The 26,381-nt window shown below is 44.7% G+C and overlaps 1 protein-coding gene across 1 annotated transcript; it reads left to right on the top strand.

The window, feature by feature from the left end:
* The first annotated feature begins 345 nt into the window (after positions 1–345).
* Positions 346–7,869, top strand: trib1 (tribbles pseudokinase 1). The gene is made up of 3 exons (XM_061092593.1): positions 346–1,004; positions 1,801–2,093; positions 5,386–7,869. The coding sequence occupies exons 1-3, from the start codon at positions 678–680 to the stop codon at positions 5,858–5,860; spliced, it is 1,095 nt and encodes a 364-aa protein (XP_060948576.1). The 5' UTR covers positions 346–677; the 3' UTR covers positions 5,861–7,869.
* Positions 7,870–26,381: the final 18,512 nt, after the last annotated feature.

Genomic DNA, 26,381 nt, shown 5'->3' on the forward strand with positions numbered 1-26,381 from the left:
AGTAGAAGGAACAAGTGTATCAGGGAAAGATTTTTTTTTTTAGAGATAGTTAATCGTCTAAAAAGCGTGTGAGCTTGAAGAAACAGCCCCGATAAATGTTGGATGATTTCTTCACTTAAAACCTGGGAGGTCCAAACAGAAATCCAGACCATAATGGCAAACCCGGAGAAACAACAGGCTGAATGTGTGATGCACAGTCCAGAGCTTCACACACACGGTTTCATCAGAGCTGGTCTGGAGACGCTGCCGCTACAGGATGATTGCTCAATGGTTGTGTCAGCAGGCAGGAGGAGGCTGGACTGGTCGGGAGGAGTGTTCGAGCTCCACATCACCGGAGCTCCCTCACTCACTCTCTGCCTCTCTGCGAGTGTGAGGCGGTCTCCCCCTCGCTCTCTCTCTCCCTCTCTCTCTCTCTCTCTTGGCTCTGGAGGGGGGGATCAGGATTTTCTCACCTCAGCTCCACACACCCCTCAGAGCCGCGGGCAGCATCCACTCTCCAGGAGGACGCGGGGTTTGGATTATTACGCAGGAACTTTGATTTGCGTCTCAACTCTCGCACGGAGCAGAAGAAGCATGGAGCGCGCTGGGTGCAGTTTGATGTAACCCTCCGAGGACGCCTGCTGAACCCCGGTTTCTCTCTCTCTCCTTCTCTATCTCTCTCTCTCTCTCTGTCCGTCATGGTGAACCGCTCCATCCGGATGAACTTGCAGTGGGGGTCCCCGGCACCTTGCGTCCGCGCCGTGCGGGTCGCGCACAAGCGCCTGGACTCGGACGACCAGCCGCCGGCCAAGTGCGCCCGGCTGAGCTCCGAGGCGGGCGACAGCATTACGCACGGACTCCTCAGCCCCTCGCCCGGATCCCCGACCACCCCGGTGCCCCACAGCCCCCCGGCCACCCACCAGGGACCCTCCCGGATAGGACCGTTCCTGCTCCTGCCCCTGGCGGACCGGGAGAGCATGCACAGCGCCATGGACACCGACACGGGCGACGAGCTGCTGTGCAAGGTATGCGCAATCCCCCTCCAGTCGTTGTTGTGCAATTTCTCTGAATGAATGGTGTTTCGAGACAGCGCGTTGCTCAACAGTCTGACATGTCATCGGTATCTCGACGACTTTTTTTTTTTCCACCACCACATGTGTGTCACACTTTGCGTAATGACAAGTGTTTCTTCATGGGTTGAAATCCTGGCGCAGTCGTTATTTTCAATCGGTTTCATATGTGGCCTAAAAACACATTAAAAGCCAAGCATGCCCCACCTGATCCGTGCTAGAACAGTCCACCTATAGTCTGTGTGTGTGTGTGTGACACTATCTGGATTCACACTGTCAATCCCCTTCTCATTTGCATACACGTCACTGCAACACGCCACGCCGTGATAGAAAAATGCAAACATGGGAAGCAAAAAAAAAAAACAACTCTCAGGATTAGGATCGTTGGGAACCTCAGGGCCCTTCAGCTGTTCCAGATCCGAGTGTTGACTTTGCTGGATGGACCTGCAGGCTCTGGACTGCTGTTGAGTAATAAAGTTAATCGCTTCACACTTGGGTGATTAATTTATCATGCTCCTGCAAAATCAAAGCACATGCGCCTTTTCCTTTTTTTTTTAGCTCGCTGCCACATTTGCAAGGTTGTTTCCTTAGATGATCATTAAGCACACACTGACCCATTGCCTCCTCCTCCTCCTCCTCCTCCTCACTCTCCCCTCCCTCTTCCTCTCTTTCTTCCTAATTTTCATCCTGCATCCCTGCCCTTCCTCTCCCTCTCCTCCTCCTCCTCCTCCTCCTCCCATCGCTCTCCCAGGTCTTTGATATGTGGGTGTACCAGGAAAAGATCAGAGCCTACGGGATACTACCCGCCCACAGGAATGTGGTCGGCATCAGGGACATCATCCTTGGCGAGTGCAAGGCCTACGTGTTCCTGGACAAAGACTTTGGGGACATGCACACGTTGGTGAAGAGCTGTCGCCGGCTGGACGAGGAGCACGCCTGCAGGCTCTTCCGTCAGGTGGCCCGGGCCGTGGCGCACTGCCACCAGGCCGGGATCGTGCTGGGGGACCTCAAGCTCCGCAAGTTTGTCTTCACCGACGAGAAAAGGTGAGATGTGGGGAAGGCAGGATGTCAGACGTCGCCCAGGAAACCAGAAAAGTTTCTCACCACTTGCTTTCCACATCACATTTCTCCCAGACCAATTTCCATCCAGCCCTTAATATCGTCACTTAACTTTATTCGGATGCTCTCAGACTCGAGTAGTGGGACGTGCACAGAGCCAACATGGCAGCTGATCCACACAGGCCGGGGTGTGCAGATCTCAACGTGGGTGCAGATAGAGTAGGAGGTTCTGTACTTGTGGAGGCAGACTGAATTGCTTCCCAGATTTCCGCCCTCTCTGTCTGTCTCCCTTTCTCACTCTGGATGTGTCTCTTTGTGTGTGTGTGTGTGTGTGTGTGAGTTGTGCGTTTGTTGTTTTGCGTGTGTGCATGTGTGAAGGTGGTGGGTGGTAGTTTGGCCGAGCTGCTAGACGAGGCTGGTGAGACAATCATCCCCCTTCTGTGGTCGTATATATCTTGGAATATATGTATTACTCATAATTTATGAATAAATAACGTAATGACTGTGCTGCACAATAACTGAATTCATCCAGCAAGGATTCATTCACAATACAATTTCGTCCAGGAAGGCGAGGATCACAGGAATATGCTTGGAACTCGCACGCAAACACACACACACACACACACACACGCCTTCTCTGCATCTCTGAGCACTGCATTCTGGTCAGGAAGACACACAAAACCCATGCTTACAAAACTATTTGTCGCCTCTTTGCCCTTGCGTCACTCTTTTTCCTGTAAGCCCCTCCTCCCCCCCCCCCCCCCCCCTTCTCCGGCTTTTCCAATGGCCCTTTTTCATGGAGATTGTTCAACAGTAACATTCTCCAGCCACGACCTCTGGCTTCTAAGGGTCACGTTGGATGAATGAGTGCAGACAGCCCTGTGAGAGAAGTTGAAGTTGGTTGTGTCCCTCCGATAGCTATACAGCTGCAGAGGGATGAGTCACAGTGTATATGTGCGGAGGGGAAAAGGAGGAGGGGGGGGGGGCTGCATAGCTCATTTTCTGTCAGCTCTTCTGTGTGTGAGTGTGAATGTGTGTCTCTGTAAACGCATGCTGGTACTGCGTGTGTGCTGATTGCACATTCAGAGCTTTAAAGCTGTGGTTCATTGCTCGGGTGCCTGTAATTCAGTGTTTTGTTGGCCTGGTGACAGCATTGCAACATTAATGCCGAAGGACTGACCCACAAGACCCACTTGACCCTGGAGATGGTATCTTTTTTTTTTTCAAAACTCACTTCTCTTTACTTCTTTGGATGGCGAAACGCTGTTGTGAAGTGACTGCAAGCACCAAGCAGCAGATTTGGATGATAACATTAAATGGCTGCTTGACATCATGGGGCCTTGACTTCCCATTTCCCTGAAAATCTGCTTTGTGCACCCTGAGATTGCTGCTGCTGCTCCAATCACAACCAGACTTTTCACCGACATCCACTTAAAAAAAACACACAAGTCTCCTCGACATGTTGAGATTCTGCGTGACATCATTTATCCGGTGTCAAATTCACAATCGGGCATCTTTCAAATCCCAACAATCCCGCTGTGATGCAACGTCTTGGCCAAGGACGCAGCGCTCAAGCCAGCAACTGATAAAGTCACAACAATCTGACAAATGCTATCTCCATAGACACACACACACACACACACACACACACACACACACACACACACACACACACACACACACCAAAGTCAGTTTAGGGAAGGTGACTAGCACCGCGAAGCATGCAGAGCTTCACTGGCAGGCCAGCCTTCCCGTGCGTCACTGATGTGGCAACAGCCATTTGAGGGTAATTATGGGATGGCTGGCGCCGCGAGTGTGGGACCCAGGTGCAGATAGCCTCGGCTCGAGAAAGAGAGAGAGAGAGAGAGAGAGAGAGGAGGAGAGAAGATATGTACTCTCAACAGAGGGATGAGTCATTCTCTCCACCCCTCTAACTCTCTCTGTTCTGTTTCCTTTTCTGTCTCCATCTCTCTGTCTCCTCTCCTGACTTATCTCCTCCGCTATCTCGGTGTTTAAATATCAGTCGCCGTCTATCTTGGTCCTTGGTGCTGGCGTTCTTTTCATCGTCTCTCCGGCTGGTCGGTTTATCTCTCCGCGGCCACTCTGTGTTGACGACTGAAGCGTCTCGCAGGGTCTCCCCCCCCCACCCCGAAAACATCTCTCTTCGTCTGCGGTGTTTGTGGATTTGACTTGATAAAAAAAACCTCAAGCCTTGTGTCATGTCTGGGAGACAATCTAAACAGGCACAATTTATTTTTGATTAAACATTTGAATATCGCCTGTCTGTTGCTGTGGGAAATTAATTCCTCTCCAAATTATTCAGTAATATTCTGACTCCCATTATTCATTTTGCAAGTGTTTGAGTTCTGAATGTCTCATTCTACCAAGACACTGTCACAATCTTAATTGCTCTAGTACTGAATTAGATGTACGTCCTGTCATTAACATGGCTAAATATAGCATTGTGTGTGTGAGAGGAGGAGCAGGGGGGGGGGGGGGGGCTGGAGTTGTATATTTATATGTGTGTTTATGTGAGCATGTGTGTGTGCCGGGAAGTCATTGGAAATGTGCTTAGGCAGCTCAGCGTCTCAAACAGGACTCACTGCTGTGCACTTCGGTCATAGCAAGTTCACTTGTGTGTGTGTGTGAGTGTGTGTGTGCGTGTGTGTGCGTGTGTGTGCGTGCGTGTGCGTGTGAGTGTGTGTGTGTGTGTGTGTGCGTGTGTGTGTGTGTGTGCGTGTGTTTAATTTATGGGTGTTTGTCTGTCCGTCCATCTGTCTGTCCGCAGCTTACGGATAAAGGAGATGCTTGTTTTTCCATGATGCAATCAGCGACTTACATTTAACAGATCCCTGAAATGTTTGACAGTGTTAAACAAAGTCACTGATGGAAATAGACACATGCGCGCGCACGTGCACACACGCACAAATCGGTGGCGTATCAAATCAAAGAACACACTGTGTGCTTTGCAAGATGTCTTACATGGGAATTCAGGGAACCTAATTTTCAACATGACATTCAGCTAAAGTGATCTACTTCAGAAATGCAGATTTGCATGAGGTTATGAACACGATGTTCTTACGTGATAAGTTGCTGTTCAAGATAACAGATGAAGTCACTGCCATGGCATCTCTCTCAGCACTCGCACTCGCTTAAAGCAGCGGTTGCGTCAAAGAGGGACCGAGGCTAAGAGGACAACAAGCTAACAGACACTTTCAATGCTTTTAAAGGTCACGCCAAATCTTCTGACCTTATTGTGTCTTTTTCCCCTTCACAGGACTCAGGTGAGACTCGAAAGCCTCGAGGACTGTCGCGTCCTGGAAGACCCGAACAACGACTCCATGTCCGACACCCACGGCTGCCCCGCTTACGTCAGCCCGGAGATCCTCAGCGGCTCAGCGCCTTACTCCGGCAAGATGGCTGACATGTGGAGCCTGGGGGTCATGCTGTACACCATGCTGGTTGGCCGCTACCCCTTCCACGACCCAGACCCGGCCACACTGTTTTCCAAAATCCGCAGAGGCCAGTGCTGTTTGCCAGAGGGCTTGTCACCCAAGGCCAAATGTCTGCTCCAGAGCCTTCTGAGGAAAGAACCCTGTGAGAGACTCACGGCAGCCGAGCTGCTCGCCCATCCGTGGTTCCACCAGCCGCCTTCGTCGCAGGAAGGCGTCCTGGGTGAACAGGAAGTGAGCTCGGCGGAACAGATGGTGCCGTCCTTTGACGTGGAAGAGGAGGATGATTTGTTCTGCTGACGGACTTGATTCAGCAGAGTATGGCTAAGGGACCAAAACAAAATGAGGGATTCATCGTTGTTGTTTTTCTTTACATTGGCACTTTTTAGAAAGTCAGTTGTCTACTGTTGTGTGTACATACACCCTCAAACCTTCGACGAAAACTTACTGTACTGTATTTTGTTGTCGTATATGTGTTACTTGCTAAGGGCATTGCTCACAATGATTATTCATTGTGTTTCTATGTGTTTTTTGAAATTATTTGGTGCTAAAAGAAATAACAAGGACTCAAGCTTGCCAGATTATGTTAAGAAAATAATCTCTGTAGGCTACGATGGGTGAATCACAGAGATGTGACTTGTGGAAAACAGTGGTCACCAACGCCTGGACTCATTAGGCTCAAGAGAGCAGTAGATTAATCCTGAAGGGGAGGCGAGGGTATCAGGATGTTGCTCCTCTCACCCTCTGACCGGGCTGGAGGCGTCAGCGGCTGACTCACCGAGCGGCTCGAGGACGGCCTTCACACAAGCCTGATGTCTCACATCAGGCGGGGACAGAGAGTGAGAAAGATGCTCAGCAGCGGGCTGATGTGTCACACTCAGCGGGACGCCACGGCAGTGTATCGCTGCCAATCTGGCAACCTCTCGGCAAACGGAGAGCATTTACAAATCTCACACCATGCACAGAAGGTTGAGAAAGGCAGGGTGTTACTGGTGCAAGACTCATGAGAAAAGTGGGACGAGTTTGTCACACACACACGGACACACACTCAGAAAGTGTGACACTAGGCCAACAGTTACAACGAAATCCTGAAGCTTTCATTCGAAAGCATGCTCCATACCGAATACTTCATGTAAAAGTGTCGCTTAACAGGGTTGAACATTATAAATGTCACTGTGTCTGCTCTGTGTGCAATTAGACACAAACCTTAACACTAATGCATAAGGTTTAAAAATAAAAGCTGAGAGCAATTCTGGTATAAAGACTCGGGTCATCTTGCCTCAGCAGACGGCATTTTACAGCAGGATTTACACAGAGAAAGTGAAAATACGGACAATTGAAGAGGTATTTCCCTCCGGTACAATCTGCCTTTTCTCTACTTTAAATATCCAGTTAAAGAACAACCAAATCAAACATATTACCCAAAAAAACGAAGCGATTTGGACCAGTTCACCTCATTTCTGTTGGAGCTTCATTTCAAGCTGTGTTGCTTTAACAGGGCCGAGCTGTGCCGAGTGTTGTGCCTGTATCACTGTGTTTCATAAACTGAACGGCTCTGAATCAGTCACAGTCAGGCCATGTTTGATGTTGGTTGTCTGATGATGACTCAACGCTCCGGCGTGTCTGCAGAGAATGGTCCTGACCTTGGCAGGAAGAATCTGTTCCGACTGTTTCACCTCTTTAAATGGTACATTTTCTTTCCCTTTCCTCTTTTTTTTTTTCATTTCTGCCGTTGAAAGCTGTGGATCCATGGAGACTAGTCATCCTAGTTAGTGACGTGATGTACCACCTTCTAAATGATCTTTTATCTTGGATTGTGACGGACGGAGGCAGCGTTTCAGTGACGTTAAGCTTTACTGCAGGTCTGCAGCCAGCTATTTCAATCTGGTACAATAATTTTGACAATGGTACTGAATCTGGCATATCTGAGAAGCGCTGTGCATTTGATGTTGTGGTCAAGCAGTCGGCTAATACCACGTTTCAATATTTTCTCTCATCTGCCTGAGATACCAGATTAGAACGGACTTGTGACAATTTGGGTTCTTCCTCGCAGGAAACGTAATTTATGAGGTTAAGGATTTTCATTAGTGAGTCACACGTTCATGTGACGCGTAGAGTGAACGGACACGGGTGCACAAACTTCGTATTGCACTGTGAATTATGTATTTGTGACAGAACCTATGGGCTTTTTATTGGTCCAGACAGGCTACACACAAGAGTTATATTCATTGTATAAAAAGATGTAAATATGTACTGTATATTTGAAACATGTGTGGAAAAGTTGAATAAAAATCAGTTTTTCATTTTCATACAGACGTTTTCTTTATTACAGCTGCTAGTCTCCTTCTCTGACTCTCTCTCTCTTTCACACACACACAGACGCACACACAGACACACACTCAAAGCCTTGCAAACACCTGCGCATTACACAGCTCGACCGCATGCCTCAGAGGTTTCCCTGTAAGAATTCTCCGCACACGGCTCTTCATCACTTTCTCATTTTCCTCAGCGCTCTCAAATCCATCCTTGCGAGTGAAAAAAACTCTCCCTCTCTCCATTTCTGCCTCCAACCATTTACTCTTCTCTGACCTTTGCGTAATGTAACATTTAACTCCTCAAACACACAAATGTCAATAATGGGTCAGCGTCTTTTCCAGGAATACGTGAGGGAGAGCAAGCGCTTGTTCCTATTTTTTTTCTTCTTTTTTTCTTTAGCTTCAGCAGTAACGGATGGAACTCAAGGTCAACTCATCAAACATTGAACGCCCGCACCATTTAAACTCAAATAAACCTTTAATCCAGTTTTCCTTGTGAATCACGGTTTGACCTATAAGTGCGTGGCGTGTGTGCCACTCTCTGTGTGTTATTATGACTACCCTTGGCATGACTGGTCGGGGCTTGCGTAAGTGTTTGGTGTGCGTGTGTACATGCAAATACCTGCCTGCATGTCTGCATTTGTGTGTGTGTTTATGTGCGAAAGAGAACAAAAGAGTCAGATTAGGTGTCAGCAGGGTAGCTGGAGTGCCTCAGCTGCTGGGAAGCTGCCAAGCTGACGATTGCCTAACACGTCAGAGCCGGGGATGACAACAGGGCCCCAAAAAAAGTAGGCTAATAATTGGTTGAGTAAAAATGTCGACAGGACGAGAGATTGATTGTGCAAAAGCGTGTGAGGATGTTTGTACCACGGGTTTTCAAAATTGTATGTAAAAAACATAGTTCAACCTTTTCTTTCCAAAAACAAATTCAAACCTTAATTGAAAACTTCCTGCCTTCAGTGTGATAACAACTACTTACAATTTCCAGAAACCATCTTTGAGAAAAAGGTATTTGATGTGTACTTTCACTTTTTAATTTGGTCGTTGTCCCATCTGCTAACATGGAGGAGGCAGGATTTATGGCTGAAACTGAAGTTCAACACCCTTTGACTTCACCTTTGTGGGGCCGTCCATCTTTATACAACCTATGGTGACGTCAGTAGAAGCTAGTGGCCAGTTAGCTTAGTTTGGCTACCATCAAAAATCTGAAATAGTTAGTCCAAAGGAAAGAAAAACTGTCTAACACACACAGTCTGACACACAACCATTCTAAAACAAAAACACTGTCTTTTATCTATACTTTGGTCTTTCACAGTGTGACCAATCCAAAACATAAGATTCCTTTACATTAGCTGAAAGCTGGAGTGAGGATCACAGCAGAGAGTTTCGTGGTGAGCAGTAAACCGAGGTGAGGTGTTGAGAAACGGACTCTTTGTGTGATCTCATCCCGTCTCCTGCCCACAAGTATAAACTATTTCTCCTTCCTTGTAATCCGGTATCGTTGAAATTTCCCTGCCACGTAAGCCTTTAAATAACACACTTGACAAACTTCCTCATGACGTGGTGGGTGTTACACACACCCCAGTGTCATCACATATTTCCTTGATCCTCCGTGACCTCACTTGATAAAACAGATATGACACAACAGCCTGTGTTGTGCTAAAGCCGCCAATGAGACAGAGAGGAATTTGAACTTCTCTGATAAAAAACAATGTTGTTGGTTTCTGATTTTCCATGTGGCCCATGCAGGGAGAAAAAATTCCAAACAAGGAAGCAAAGAGGCAGAAGTGAGATTTGACAGATCTGACACCTGCTCCCGTCTCCACTGAGACAATGTTTGGTTTTGTGCTTCTTCCTGGAACTCGCTGGCACAGCCGAGCGCTCCACTGATGCAATGGAAACAGCCTCCTCTGTATAAATGACTCTTTGACCTGATTTATTTCAAAATACAAATCCCCAGAGGAATCCGAGTTATTGTGTTGCTCATAGTTGAGTGAGGAGACTGGACGCTTGTAACGATGTTGGTATTTTCTGCTGCTATCTTAAATCACAAAGGCATACCTGGAATTCATATGCAACAAGTTATATTCTGAGCTATACTCCCACCGTGTGGAGGTACAGTGAACTGCAGCTTTGCATCAGATATGTCATGCACAGAAACAGTTACATCACAGGAAAGAGACAAACAACCGATAAACATTTCAAATAATAAAATCAAGCCTGACTGACAAGACATGTTTTTTTAGTATAGACCAACCAAAGAATTGATTGAAAGTGCCCAGTTTGTTGTTTGTTTACATTCACTGTTTCTGTCCCTGAGGCCTACTTTGAATTATATATATAACATTTCAATTCCATACACTTGTGAAGACAATTTGTAAAATAATGAAACCTATATTGTTTACATCCATGTTTACTGGCTTCCTCTCTGGCTTTGTTGGCACTTCCTTGTTCAGTATCACCACTTGGCGATCAGTTTCATCTTCATTTAACCACTGGAATGAAGGAATGTGGATCGAGTCGTCGTTCTACTGTTGCACATGCACAAAAATAATAATAAAAAACACCAGGATCAACTCATACCATCTCTGCTCTATAGCGCTACTGAAAAAAAACTCCCTGTGCTGCTTTAATCAAAGAAATAATCATCAAATTAATCAGCACTGACAACAACAACAGTATTTTCAGACCTAAACAAATAGATTTGATAAAAAAAAAAGAAAAGATGAGTCGTGTTTCACGTTTCTCAGACAGCGTGAGACCCTGTTGGAGGTAGATGGCGTCTCGAGTGTTGTCTGGGTCAACAGCCTCTTGAACACCGACAGGAGGCGAATGAAGAGCATTTCTCTGATTAGGTTATTTCAAGCAAAGTGGCCCCTGGTGGCTCTGTGTTCTCATCACAATTGATTCCTTTCCAGACAAAGTGAAACAGGAAAAACATTGGTTTCTTCATCATGACTGGAATGAATTCAACTCTGCCCCTGACTCTCAGGCTGAACGCAACTCACTCATCATCATTAATTACTTCCAAAGCTAAATTCGTACCATTTACGTTGCTGATTAACTTTAATCAAACACTATTTACAGTCATAACTCAGATTCAGAGTTTGGCAAAGTCCCCTGGAAACACAAGACATTTGATTGGTTGTGTTTTATTAATAGTACTTCTTATCTTATGTAAGTATATATTTGAGCTGTTATACAATTTAATAGAAAATACAGAACTTACATATGATATTCTTCTTCATAATAATCGTTTATTATCCCTATGACAATTCAACCAAACTTTAATGTGTTTATTTTATTTTATTCATAACAATATCAGACTTGCTTTTATCACTTTATCGATGTATAAGCGCTCTCTAGTGCTGTTGATATTTGTCGTGTTCCAAAAGGGAGCTTCGTTGGTTTCTGTTATACGTTTGCTCTTTTGTTTGGAAAGTAGTTCATATAAATAATTCTTTTTATATACTTTTTTCTGTTCGATGTCACTCACAAGTAGAGACAGAAGTTGCTTGTTTCATCAATTAATTTACAGAATTTGAGTCATTCCAGCCCGTTGTGACAATCAATGTCCAGGAGAGGGCAGTGTTTTCATGTTAAGATAATTTTTTACTTCTGTAATCTAACTCTCGTCAAGAAACGTGTGGATCTGAGGTTGTATAAGATGGAATGGGATCAGCTACTATTTATACAACTTGGGAAATCGGTATAAAGCCAATTTGGTTGCCATTTCAGTATTTAACGGGATCGCACACTCACAATTTTCTTTGAGACAAACTAAAAACAAGCTCATCTTTGAGTTTCATTGAGTCCTAAACGACAGATGACCAATATTGTTGTAATTGTTTGGTTGTAAAACTGTCCTTCTGTGCATGGAAATGATCCGTTTGTCTTGGTTTCGGCTCAGACGTTTAAAAGATGTCGCTAAATTAGTCAATCATGGTAAAAATCCCCCTGACAGTTATTCTGCTGCTACACACAAACCTTCAGTGAAAGTCAATAATACGTTTTTTTCACATTAGAATATTTTACTAAAAGTTTCTCACCTCAGCTTTGAGGAGGAAAAAGGCCAGAGGGTCTAACCTGAACTTCTGACAACTACCTGCTCTGTCAGATCTATTCTAAGTATTAAACATATACTAGGTGTCTGAAATCCCCCATGAGCTCATCCTCTCTAACAGCAGCAGTTGAGCAGAGAGGAGGCGTTGTGTTCTTTCATCCGAGGGGGCCACTGTATGTTTCGCTACATTTTCCTAGAAATGTGTTATTCCACTGCCTGCTTCGTGCACTCAGGCTGACATCAGCGGCTGAATGAATGAATCACAAACAACAGTGCAACAGTGTTTTCTGAAAGCTTCGTGTACTTTATAAAACCTTAATGTGAGACAGTTCTGAATGCTCTGGATTTTAATTCTGACAGTCTGTACATATAGTCCTGGTTCTTATTATTAGTGGTCAGGGTCATGAGGAGCTGGGGTCCATCCGACAGGCTGAAAGGAAATCTCCAGCTGAGCACAGGTTGAGCATCTCGATTGGACTAACTTTGGGGCTGTTGGGGAAACGGATGCAAAGAACAGAAAACTCAAAAACATTCAAACATTTTGTGAGAAAAATCAAGATCAGACTTAATCTCCCTGAAAGTGAAGCTTGTTACCTGCTGCAAAACCATATTTGCATATTTTCTCAAAAGAAAATAACTTCTGCAGGGGCTCTTTTAAGCTCTGCCTAAAATTGCAGAGGTGTTGAATATTGTACATTTATTTTGGTTAAATAAAAAGTGATATAAAGTCAGAAAAATCTAAATGTTGTAGTCGTCTCCTTCAATTCAATGATGTTTTTGTATTACTTAAATGAAGCAGCTCTCTCATCCTGTGGAGTGTTTTCAGTTAAAACACACAGCCCTTCACCTGCATGTCTCTCATGCTTCAATGAACATTATCTAGTGCTTCCAGGGCTGCTTTGTTCCAAAAGTCACGTTGACAACTTGCCTAACATTTTAGTTTCCCCTCACATATACACGTGCTTCAACCCAATCACCAGCGATCTCTCTGCAACCGACCCAGAGAATAGAAATAAAGAGTCTGTGTTTCTGTGGCCCAAACTCCAGTTCATCATCTCTTTTTGGTAACTGGTACTAGTTGCCTCGGGTTTAGTTTGCACCAGAATAGCAGAAGTCAGAGAAGAGGATTCCAAGAGCAAAGGTATATGCTGTGTGACGGGATGTCGTGAGATGCATTACTTCAGTGCAGTCCTGAAAACATGGGGCTACCTGTTTTTCTACGATACCGTATAGGTTCCACACATGTCAGTACTGGAGGTGTGATTCTTCCCTGCCTGACATGAGCAGCACAAAAATCTGAAGTGTAAGGTAAGAAAGACAACAACAACAACAACACAAGGAATGTTGGCGTTGTGCAGCATCACTTTAAAAAAAAGAAATACGTCAGAAACACATCTTTGCATTTTTGGCGGATCTTCAGAACAAGCAAATGAATACGAAATGAAAACAGGACCACATGGCTGTTTGGACAAAAGAAGGAATCACCTCATAGACCGGAATCTAAATCTAAATCTTTAGAAAATTCAGTGTGAAACTTTCAACTGTTTACTTTATATAAGCAACACATCGTCAAAATGTTCATATCGTGAAATGTTACCATGATTATCTGTGATTTCTGTAACTGGAATCTGTTGTAGTAACCCTCCACACACAACTTTCATAAAGGCAAACGTCTTTCGGTTTATTAAACAAAAACTACTTCTCCTGAAATGTTGTGTGAGTTGTGGGACACAGCCCGAGAAAGATCCCATTCAATTTAGCAGCGGATCCAATTTATTGGGTGAATACAGGATTTTATTTTCACAGTTTCTTTGACATGGCGAGATAGGTCATTAGCCCTGGCGGACGTATGTGCTCTTGGAACACCCAGCTAGTTTGTTTGCTTGTTATTTAGCAGGATTGAGCAAAAACAATTGGACATATTACCACCAAACTCTGTAGACGGATGCAGGATAAGTCTGGGAAGAGCTCATTAAACTTGGGTGCGAATTCTGATGAGGGGTGAGAAATTTTGGTGAAATTTGGTGCAGATCCAAATTAAAATCGGGATCTAGTTAATGTATATCTGGTTTGATACGGGGACTATTGACTGTTGATATTTTCCGACTACAGGTCTCTCATTGGTGGGATTGGTATTGAGAATTCCTACAGTATTGGTGCAGACGTCCATATCTCCGGTATTATGACGTCCCTGTGCTGCAGGAGCTGATGGTGTTTGGCTGAGAAAGAGACAGGTCCAGCTGATCCCATGACCATAATCAGTGTGAGACCTGACCTGACCTGATTTTTTAAAACATGTCATTTTGATACTAAACCAGTGAGAAAGAGACGCAACATTTGTATGGCTACACGAGGGTGTACTGTATAAATAAGCTGCTAAATTCCTAACCCCCTCTGGCTCTAAAAATAATAGATCAGCAGTCTCCCGAACTGATGGCAGAGGGAATATGGTGCATTAGCCAAACAGATTAGCTGGAAATGAAACAAAGAGCACAGTGTGAGGGGATTTGCTCTGCCACGCAAGGCCGTGTCGACTAAATGCGTATACAGTGGCTGCAGGGCCGTGTGGTCTTTCACTGAGCTCGGTAATGATTCTTATTCCCCAAAAATGCCCATTAGCCAACTTCACTTCGAGCCCGTGGATTAGATGTTGAGTACATAGGTGCCATTGTGCGTCAGAGTAAATACGCGGATCAGTTGTAGCAGCAGCATTAGCCCTGGTCCTGCTTGTGAACCCAGATCCCAAACTGTACACCTGAGAGTTTAGTGAAGTAGCTCTGAGGTACTTGTACTGAACTGTACTCTATGTTTCACTAGACTTGTATTCTAGAACATTTCCGAGGAAGACATCCTAACAAACTGTCTCTTCTTCCTCATCCGGTTGATTTGGAACAAAATGTATTGGTACAATCAGATTATGTGAATAATTGGACTTGGTAAGTAGTTGTATTCTGATGCCTCGGTGCCTATTGGCAGCAGAAGTGCAGCAGAATCAAGTTGTGGTGAACTTGTTAACAAACTGTCCTATTTATCCATCCAATCGAGAAGCAGCTTTGCCTTTGGTCTCCCACTGCTCCTGAGGGAAATATCTTGGTCTTCTTTCAAAATGCTTTTTTGCTTTTTTTCACATTCAGCAACATTAGTATTCATTTAAAGTCATGTTTCTGGCCACTTGATCTAATGTTCTTTCTCATTAAATCTGTGCTCAGCTAATGTGACACTATGTTCACCAAGTTGCCGCTAGCTTTATCTGGGGTTTAGTGCTGAGTGAATGTGTACACTGGAGTTATAGAGATGCAGAGGTTCATACAGCTGCCTACCGCTGCGTAAAACAGAATCGACCGACAAGCACTACAAGGAAACATCACCGACTTCACAACGCTGCAGCCGATGGCCGTGGATCCAGAGGAACAAGCCACACTAGGCCCTAAGATGCTAGAGACACACACTCAGGTCTGATCAGCCTGTGGTGGAGCGAAACACCCAATAAGGCTCAGTTACACAACGGAGATGTCACCAACATGTGCTGATTGTTGGCAATTAATCAAAATAATGTGGAAGACCTTGAAAACGTACAAGGGGATATTCAAGATGGTGAATATCTCTTGTTGTCCTGTGTTCTAAAATGAAAGCAGTGAGTGAAGAGTGAAGCTGCTCAACGACACAAACAACATGAGACTTACCATGAAGCTCTGTGAGGCTGAGCGGTGTTTCAAACTGAGGCCATAACTCTCACGACAATGCACATACAATACATTTGTAATCTTAATTATAGCTGCTTAAAATTCTAATTTAATGTGCAGGAAGGGAGAATTTTGCGTGCACTTCATGTTCTTGAACTTGTGGCAGCATGACGAGCGGGCTATGTCTAATTGAAGTGAACACTCCTCGGAGGGGATCATCGATCCTCACAGGGGATCAATGAGGGATTAAACACACACACGTTACCCTGACATACTGTCTCCACTCTCGTTTAATCCCCCACTGGTGCCCATTTCAATTGGCTCATCACCATCACACGTGCATGCTCATTGGCTATCGCTGAGTGGGAGAATATTTCCCTCAACATCTTCTCATTAATAACAGTGCCAGGGTAGACTCTTATTTTGGCGGCTGACGGCGCCAAAACGAGCCAAACGTGAAAAGTTGAGTTGCCAATCCAAGTACTTACACAAGCCCCCCCCCCCTTTCTCCATCTACTCTGAGCTCCCCATTGGAGAGTCAGGGGGGTTATAAACATGGGGGCAGTGAAAGGGGATAATCTTTCATTCCTTTGCATAGCACAAAGGCTTAGCTGGAGATAAGCTCACACTCGGCAGCACACATGGAAAGTAATATTAAATAGAGACCCCTCAATTTAAAGGAAAGTCGGTCACACATCTGAGAAATCTGAGAAGATGTCCAACTAAACATGCAAAGATACACACGTATGCACACAAATACACAAAGCTGAATTTGATGAATTTGATGTACATGACATTTAAAACTAGCAGTATTTAATATACGGAAGAAAATAACAGCTTTATCCATCCATCATCTATACCGCTTATAGTTTAGGGTCATGGGGGGGGGGGGGGAGCTGGAGCCAATCAGCTGACAGCACAGGGACAAAATATAGAGAGAAACAACCATTCAAACCGTACATAAATTTGTAGTCTACAATCCACCTCACCCCATATCTGCATGTATTTGGGTTTGTGGGAGGAAGTCGGTTTTACTCCTCGGCCAAACTGGGATTCAAACCCGGAACCTTCTTGCTGTGGTGCCTCACCACCGCACCATGCCACCCAGCTTTAGGTCAATTCAATTTAATCGAAGTTCAAATTAATCCGCTCAGTTTTGGGACGAGCAGACTGGCGTGTGTGGCCCAGAGTTGACGGATGGCGTTGTCAGTTTATTCAATGGTTTTGCGCAGGTAGCTGCCAGATTCATGAGTCATCAGGTGATGGATGGATGGATGGGGGGGAGAAAAAATAACGCTCTGGAGGAATGACGGACAGATGGGGAGAAAAGCATGACAGGAGTTTAGGGGAAGAAAGCCGAGGGTCTGGAGGGAGGGCGGACGGGGGAAAAAAGCAGGATATGAGAGAGAGTCAAAGAAGAAAGAGGAGAGCGAGAGAATAAAGGAACAGCGAGGAGTCGAGAAGGTGTGCGGTTTGCATGGCTCCACTCGGTGGGTGACTTTAATTACCTTTCAGCGTCACGGCCTCTCCTGGTCATGAGCTGCATGCTCTGATCACCAGCCTCTGATTATTGGGCCTTTGTGAGGGCCTCCACCCGCTGTCAGGCCATAATTACATTTGTGCCGGAGAGCATCTCAGCACGTCAGAAAGCTCACAAAGCCATTATCCAAGTTGCTCTTCCTGTCTACGGTGCCGGGGCAACTCAAAGGTTAAAATCAGAACGCACATAAATTGCATTTAACAATGTTATTAAGAGGACTTGTGGGTGTAACTTTTGTCTTTCCGTCTGCTCTCGCAAGGTTGAGGTTAATAGGAAGTCAGTTTCTACTGCCACTTGCTTGCAGAGGCAGAAAGAAAAACAGGAACCGACTGCAAAAAATGAGTGTGATGATTCATAATGAGACGGCACAATAAAGAACCAAATCATGCAGTCGCCGAGAAGCACTTAACTCAGCTTCATGCCTCCTCGAACAAAGGAAAGCGCTGCCTCACTCACAAAACTTTCTCCACCGTGCAACGCGATGAAGCCTTGAAGTTGAGAATAAAAAGCCACATGCTGCCAGTTAAACACACCTGTCCACATGGTCACCGTGTGTGTGCCACATGGCTGCAAGGTGTTGATCGGTCTGACAGGCGCGGTGCTGCAGCCTTTCTCTTATCCATCTGTTCTTTTTTTTGAAAAAGCTGTTTTCTGCTGCCTTCATCCCTTCAGGTCTCTGATCTTTGTTTCTCCCTCTCTCCCCTGCAATCACTCTCCACTGAACCCAAAAAGGGGGGGGATCAGCTGGCATAATGAGAGAGCAGCAGGTGTCAATTGAGGTGGTGTCCAGCCTGGCAGCCCACCTCCCGAGAATCCCAGGAGCCCACCATCGCCTGCACTTGTCTGAAGGTCACACCTCTCCGAGCCGTCTCACACAGCCGTCTGGGGGCCCTCTGAGCGACTTCCTGCTGGGCAAAACCAAAAGAAAGCTGGGACAGACCTTCAGTGTGCGACAAAGTCTGGAGAGATTCTCGGCTTATTGTGCATCTGTCAAGAGCGGAGCCAGAGACCATCTCCTGATCTTAGTGTGCGTTTGCCTTTCTCTGAGATCTACCTGCAAGTCTACTAACGTCATATGGAAAAGTAGCATGACAGTGGAGCGCATACCTTTGCCCAGGCCTGACAATCCACTAATGAAACCACATTTAAATTCACTAAATTCTATTTTTAGATTTTTATCTGGACCTGCACACACATAAATATCAGCACCCTAAACATAAAATAAAGATTCCATCAGGATCCAAGAATTATTCTCTAAAAATCAACAAAAATGACACAAAGACATCTCACAATGTAAATGGAAGTGAAAGAAAATTCCTGGATCTGCAACATTGTATAGGCTCTTTGTGTTTGTCAAGCCCCACCACTCCCAAAAACCTTCAGTAGTAGTCTTGAGTAGTTCTGGTAAAAATCCACAACACTTGTCAGAGGTGCAAATGAGTTCGGAATAGAAAAGAAAAGCTAAATAAGAATCATGTGAAGGTAAGACCACAGGAGGAGGCATCATCAGCAGGGTTACCTGATGAGCTGATATTCCTGATGTTTTGTAGTCAGTTTTGCAGCTTACAGCAAAACAAGTCCATCGTTTCAGATGACCATTGTGACCAACCGTTACGAGAGTAGGACAGGACTGAATGTAGTTATGGCTTCAATGTTTTCTGTCATTCAGGACAGAAACTCCCTGTCAGTTTGTTTTTTTGGTTGGTTGGTTTGTGTGTTTGTGAACAAGATTGCACAAACGACTGATTACTTTCTTTAACATGGCAAATTACTGTGACGTTTTCCCGGATTTCCAGGGGGAGCAATTCAAAGGATATTGATGAAAAGACGCAGGCATATTTACGTGAATGATACCAAAGTTTGATTGAATTTGAGGGAACTGTTTTCGGCCTTGTCGGACGTTCGTGCTCTACTGAATTTTAAGTGGGACAGAGGAGTGTGAGTCTCTCTGTGCAGATTGAGGACACTGAGCTAACACCACACTGAAGACTAACAGGTGCAGGTCTCAGTGAGATCTTACTTATCTGTCCAGGTGGAGGATAATTTGTAAAACAAGGAATAATATCTAAAAGGGAAAATGACTCAACTCTACTACTAATCGACTCACCAAACACTAATCAATTCAACTTTAACTTGTGGTCGGTAAATGACTCCCTGGTCTGTTCTGCTAACTGACAAGAGAACAGATGAAATAGAACAAAAAAACCGAGAATTAGAAGGAAGATGTTAACTAGCTCCGTGATTTCCACTACCAGGCTCAGCTGCCATAAAACTTGACTGGAAATCCTCCTTATATGAAGGTCTGTATCCTGGCAACCATAGAATTGGCCTTGAAATGCGGTTGGAAGTTATCCCTGGCCTGAAGCTAAAACATCTCCACGGGGGGGGGGGGATTTCTAAGACACAAGTATGTCACATTTCAAATGAAACCTCTTCAGGTGGTTTCTCAACAGCGATAACATGTCAAGCCCTGGGTTCTCTCTCTTAACACCGTTCATTCATTATACCAACAATTTACATCCCTGTTGTGGACTTCCTCTGCGGACTGGGCAGAGAAAAGCTTTGTGTACGTTGTGGTTCTATCATCTGCAGCAAAAAAATAAAAAAGTGTTTACAGCCTGTGAGTGCTGCCATGTGTGATCGCGGCCGTGTGTCTCCTACATTCAGCTCGTAGGTTTGCTTGCCAGCACGGCGAGCCATCAGAGGAACGAGACGAGCCCGCCCTCCCCCAACGAAACCTCCCTGACACATGGCAAGATTTTTGTCAAGCTTCTCGGAGAAGGCAGCGATGCTACCAATTACCCCGAGCGGAGTCGGCCAGACATCTCGGAGCGGCTTGACAGATGACTTTGACCTCGGCAAACACGAGGACCCCTTTGCCTGCATGGTCCACGCATACGGCTGCTGCTGAAGGGAGAGGTTGATGGGTTTGGGCGCGGGTATGAAGGATGTGAGCCTTATTTTCAGTTTACATCCGTACAGCGCCCTAAGCCTCGGGCAGGCAGGCAGGCGGGATTGGGTAAGATACCTTGATGGCAGCGTTCTGCACGAGTCCTGTCGATACAACCCTATGTGGTCTATTCACAAATACTCACACACACAGTGACATATCTCCCCTAATGACCAGGTTCCCTTCGTTCTGGGCGTGAGAGCTCAGGCCAAACTGAGCCATGTCAGCCGTGAGTGCAGCTTCCTGTGATTAGAGACCCTGAATGTGACAACTGTCGTGGAAGAAACGCCAGTGTTACAATAATAGTGCAACAATGCAGTGTATTTATAGGCCAGGACAGAACTCGCTTCTCATAAATCCGAATTGAGAACAAAATTACGGGAATATAAAAACAGAACATCTCAATATCAACACATCTAACAATAACAGGACATTTGCTTTTTCCTCTGAACAATGTAGACGTCTCTCTCTACAACCCTGCGGGCTCCACTGGGTTTTCTGTTGAAGTCGACCGAGCTAACGTGCTTCAATGAGATGGAGAGTGAATACGAAAGCTGCACAACTGTTAGACCTCCTCTGCAGTAAAAGGCCTCGTTCGTTTGAATATTAACATGAATGTATGTAGTCAGTGGCAAACCCAGCGAGCTGTCTACATTAAATCATGTGAACTGTTTGCACTTTGCAGCGTAATTGGAGCACGCTTGTTTTTTTTCCATCTAGCACTGCGTGACTCTTCACGCCGTTATTAACATTCCCTCTGATTTTTACATGCTGCTAAAACACCCTTGTGCTAATCAGAATAAGCCTCTCGAGCTTTACACTCCCCACGTATCTGACTTGATCCTTTGTTTTCTGTTCCGCTGTTATTATTGTAATCAAGCTACTTGAGGCACTGGAATTTCCTCTGCTCCAGCTGACCCCAACAGGCAGAGAGTGATGAAATCACGCCTCATGGGTCCCAGTTCGTTATTCTTGGCTTTACACACACTGAATAAAAATGTGTCCATGAGTCTACCTGTATACTTCACCTCTGGTAAATAGGTGAAGATAAATACAGGTTATTCCCTGGGTTATTTACTTTTTAAGTCTACAAAGATTCCAGTTGATTAACATGTGCTTTGCTTCATCTTGGTTTTACTGCAGGCGCAAGTTTTGCAGCAAACACAGACTGTTTGAATTTTTATATTTACATTAACTCCAATGGCAGCATAGCATAAACCTCCCACAAGGCCAAACAGCCCAGCATTGTGTTTCATGCAATTCTCAACAATTAGTTTGCACATTTCTTGACTTTCTTTGAAAACCTCTAAATGTGAGTATTACCTTATAATGTCCTTTCATCAAATATTTGTATTATTTCAGCAATTCCCTGCAGGCATTGCTATTTTCTTCAAGTTAAGCCTGATTGTCAGACTCATTTTTTTTCCATCATACCAGCCCTGGGTGGGTATTGTGTGTCAGGAAATGAAAGGGGCTCTGCTCCTGCCCGGTAGCAGCTGCAGTGCAGGAGATGGACCGCATGGGAAGCACCAGAGGCACAAATCTGAAACGGAAGTCTTTCTGAATTTACCCTTCACCCTCACTCTTAACATGCTTTGGTTTAGGAAATAATGGGGTTCGGCCCTCTGATGTGAGATGGACCATTAAAGCTGCAAAAACAGCTTGTTTGGAAACAAGCTGAGGACACCACACAGTTATCACTTTTTGAGTTGATGTGAATTTGTTGTTAGCATTCTCCAACATTCATTTGGAGTCGTATACAAATCAAATAACAAAACATTAAGTCCTATTTCTTCCAACAAAGGGGGCTTCAAAAAATATTACATCTGAAAGGTTCATGTCTTTGTTGACATTTGACCTGGTTCGTTTTGGTTTCACATTGTATTTTAGGTAACAGGCTGAAGACTTGTGCATTACATATTTACGCCCTGTCCTCATCACCTATGTTTATATGATAATGATTGGTTTGTAGACGGGCGTGTGTCTGACATTTTCAAAAGAAGCTTTCACACCTGTTATTTAGGTTCAGATTAAACAGAAAGGTCCAAAGTTTCGGACCAAACATCAAAAATTTGAAAACCTCTTAAAATTGCTAAGTGCCTGACCGTGACAGTCATTTACATTTTCAATGCATGTAACATCTAAATCTATCTGTTTCAAAGTTTAGTTTGTAATTTCACAAAAATTGAAAGCAGAGTGAGGTCAGAACTCACCCACACATGCCACAGAGGTAACCCAGGCAGCTGCATGCTACTCGCCTCATTCTTGGCATTTGGAAATCAAACATTTATGCAAATAAGAAGCAATTAGTACGTTGACACTCATTTGGCCAAATGTGCTCCCCAGACATGACCGTAAAAACAAGGCGTAAAAATTCATGAATACTGATGTGTCATATAACACGCTGGCTGACCTCTAGTCAAAACTGTGCACATCTCTGTACCACACCAGAGGAGTCAATTCTCTCTTTTGGCAAAGCTGATTGTGACAGCACCTTGAGCACCTGTGGAGTCATTAGTCGAGGAAACTCAGCAGACTGACACTCTATCTGTACAAATGGCCTCTCTGTAGAGACAGGTAAAGCAAAGCCCTTAACTCTGCGGAGAGAAAGGAGAGCGCAAGCTCCTCAAGCTGATGAAGTCACAGGGGGCATCCAAGTCCTGGCTGATTATCAAGCCTAAAATTCAAATTCGCTTCTAGCTGTATTCCACCAGTCTTCAGTCCTGGATCTCCTCGTGTTTCCCTGAAACCTGACCTCAGCTGCTGAAGTAAGAAATTAAAAACAACCCGAGATCAGCCTCTGACAGTGATTGATTGCTATCCTGCTCCGATTTCATAATGGAAATGACAGGGACATGGATTTGGGGCAACACCTTGCTCCCCAGATCTCCAGACGGAAGACATGTGCCAGTTAGAGCGAGGCCTCAGCTGTCTGCAGCCGCCTGGCGGAGAAGAGCCATCGCTTAACAATCTACCAATCTACCACACTCCAATCTGCCATCAAAATTATATGACCAATATGCTTTGTTTCAGCTGGGGCTTAGGAGAATAAGCCATTATGGCCCATTTTCTCATCCAATCCAATAAAACAACCTGGAGAAACACACACAAAAAAAGTCTCCCTCATACTATAATGACAGTGTAATTCAGTTTAACATCACGTTTGCAAATGGCCAAACGTCAGCTGACATAACCAGAATCGCGGGATACACTCGAGTGAACTCAGAAAATTACCTTTTGTTTGAAAATAACCGTGAGCGAGCAGATGACAGTCTTCACAAAGTCTCCCATGCTTTCACAGCTAATATGAAAATTGGCAATGTGGTGCGGCACGACTTTCTGTGCTTTCAAGAGCATCGAACTTTGAACAAGCGATTGCACAGTCGCTCTCGTGAAAGATGCCGTTAATTTGTTTGTTACGAATGGAAACCGTGGTTGGACGAGGAGCAGAGAGGCGGAATGCAAGTCGTCCCTGGAGCGCCGTCTTCCTCTGCTTGTTGCCGTGTCTGGTGAGCTTTGCTTTACTCTGAATGGCAACTGAAGAGAAAAAGCATATTATTTTGGACAGTGGAACAGCTGCGCACCAGCAGGGATTTGGCCCAACACGGCCCTGTACAGAGGCTGCCACGTAATGAGGATGTAAATGCAGCCACAGCAGCAGAGTTCACCTGAGATCTGGCAAACGCATAAGTGCATATTACACATTTAAATATAATCCACGCGGTGTTAAATACGTTGAGTCCACTGGGTTCTGATCTTATGGCTTTTTATGTGTATGCAGGAGGGAGACGGCACACTTCACTTAACAGTCTGGAATTTATGCAAAACACCAGCTAATGACTAAAAGCTTTGAACCATCGTAGGTGTTAATATGCACCGGCAGCACGTACCTTTTTTGTTTCGATTTCAAGTTAAATACTGAATGAGCCCACATTTACATGCTAGAAAGAATTACCAGCTAATAGTTGTCTGCCACAAGTTTACACATGGTTGGATAGAAGAAAGTTGACACCTGCAAATAAGCACAATAAAGACATTAGTACTGACTAAGCTGCAAAGTCATTAAACCATAAATAGTTTATTACTCCCAGACTAAATGAATACTGATCCAGATGTTGAGATCGGAGCTGGTAATTTAATTGATAAAAGGGACAAGGCTAATGTCTTTGTAAAATAAAAACACATGTAATAAAAAGCATCCTTAGATGAATTCATACTGAGGAGTTTGTTGAAGTTGTTTTTCAAATCTCGCCCTATATAGTCACGTAAACAAATAAGGCAGCAATGAGAGGAAAGAGTCGGGCTGTTGTGTCCTTTGACTCACACGCTGTGCCCTTGTGTCCTCCATTTAGCAGCTTAATGTTGCGTTAACACAGAGGAGGAAAGCCTTCACCGCTGGGTTACAATATGTAAATTTGCAGCAAAGTGACTTTCAAGTTAAATAATGATGGCTGCTGTAAGACAGAACCTGTTCTATTGATGCATCAGACTGTGAAACATTACCTGCATACCTGTTTGCTAAAAGGATTCTTTAAACATGCATTTGTTATCTTGCGTTTACTTCCTTCCCCCCCCCCCCCCCCCCCCCCCCTCGCTGTATCATGTCAAAGTGACCAATTTACAGAACCCAGTGCCAGCGAGTGCTGTCACTGGAAAGACCAGGACAACAGCGGAAATAAAAGGCTGGGCAGACAATGCAGCCACCTGCCTCTCCTGCGTCTCAAGCCACTCAACCGTGGTCCTCGGATAAAAGACCCCAGCTTCAGGCGGCATCGTGGGCAACACACATCGGGCGGCCTGCCCGGTAATTAGAGACGGAAAAAACAGAAAGGGAGACAAACTGAATGTGAAAGAGTGGTTTGTTATTGGATCAGAAGGTGAACCACAGCTGAAAAATATCAGAAAACTAATTTAGAATTAAAATGTGGCGATGGCTAACTTAACCCTGAGCGGGGACTCAACTTGGCTGTGTTCATTCAGTACCATTTCAGATGTCTATTGCCATAAACAAAATTTACCAAAACATTCTCTCTGAATATTGCACTGCATTGTTATTGTTGCTTTGTGAAAGGCAAACTCCGGAGAAAGTCCGGGACTCTGGAGGTCATGTCTGAAATCAAATTAATTTACAAGCAAGCCCTTTTCCCGACAAAGGCGCACAAAGACATGTCCTTGTGGTCTCTTGACACAGAAAGACACAATATCTTTAAGAATCTACCTCTCAACTCAACTCTGACAGGATTTTATTCTCCCTGAATAAAACTTTAATGAACACTGAGTTAATAGCAATGGACAAAACCAAGGCTAAACTATTTAGCTGTAACACTCTCAGCAATAAACACCTCAGCTCGGCAATAAACACAAATAAACCCCCCAGGGTGAAGGCCTGAGTGCAGCTGGTTACGTGAGGGTGTGTGTGTGTGTGTGTTACCTACACACTTTAAAGAAGTACTACTTCAATGACTTAAATCTATGTGACTTGCTTTTCATGCTTGTTGGTTAACCTAGCACGCAGGCTACATCCTCCTGTGGCAGCCACTCGCACTCTCGCCTCTCTCTGTTAGTCCCGCCCCTTGACCAATCACACCGTTAGAAAAGAGATGGACTCTGAGAGAGGACCAATCAGATGAATGAAACACACGCAGGGGAGGAAGTCCTTCGACCTCAGGTGCGTTCTCCCGGTCTGGACGCAATGCATGCTGGTTAGAGATTTCCACCTACTCCATCCAGCGCTGCAGAACGTCGCGGGGGCGGGCCGGCTGCAGTCAAGAGCGCGCATCTTCTCACCTGGGAACCACCTCTGTGACGTCACTCGTCTGCTCTGATTGGCTGAAAGCTTCACCGACACATGACGTGCCCTGTGTTTTTATTCTAAGTCGATCAGATCGATTATCTGCTGATAGTTTCTCTCCAAACAGGATGACATGGATTTGATTGTTTCTTCTCAGTGAATTATTTATTTACACCTGCTCACATTACACGTAGGTTTCATTTCCAGCTCTAAAAAACAGTTCTCTCAGGAGACTGTTGTTGTAAAATAGATGAGGTTCTTGTTGGTGTTATTTTTATCCTTTACATTTGTTCTTATTGACTTTTTATAATTCAAGGAAACGTTTTCATCTAGAAGAAAGAGACCAAGAGGTTTCTTTATGGAAAAAATGCATACATGTGTATTTGTATGGAGGCAAGAACAGAGACATATTGATTTTAATGTTTTTCTTGTTGACAGTATCCTCAAGTCTTTGCTTCTAAACAAAGGAGAAATAAATA

The sequence above is a fragment of the Limanda limanda genome, chromosome 19 (assembly GCF_963576545.1).
Source record: "Limanda limanda chromosome 19, fLimLim1.1, whole genome shotgun sequence".
NCBI classification, from domain to species: domain Eukaryota; kingdom Metazoa; phylum Chordata; class Actinopteri; order Pleuronectiformes; family Pleuronectidae; genus Limanda; species Limanda limanda.

What these genes read in the sequence shown, in the direction of transcription:
- trib1 (XM_061092593.1), top strand. Translation starts at nt 678, where the DNA reads ATGGTGAACCGCTCCATCCGGATGAACTTGCAGTGGGGGTCCCCGGCA. An exon ending in GCGACGAGCTGCTGTGCAAG is followed by an intron (nt 1,005 to 1,800) that starts GTATGCGCAATC and finishes TCGCTCTCCCAG; the next exon opens with GTCTTTGATATGTGGGTGTA. An exon ending in GTCTTCACCGACGAGAAAAG is followed by an intron (nt 2,094 to 5,385) that starts GTGAGATGTGGG and finishes TCCCCTTCACAG; the next exon opens with GACTCAGGTGAGACTCGAAA.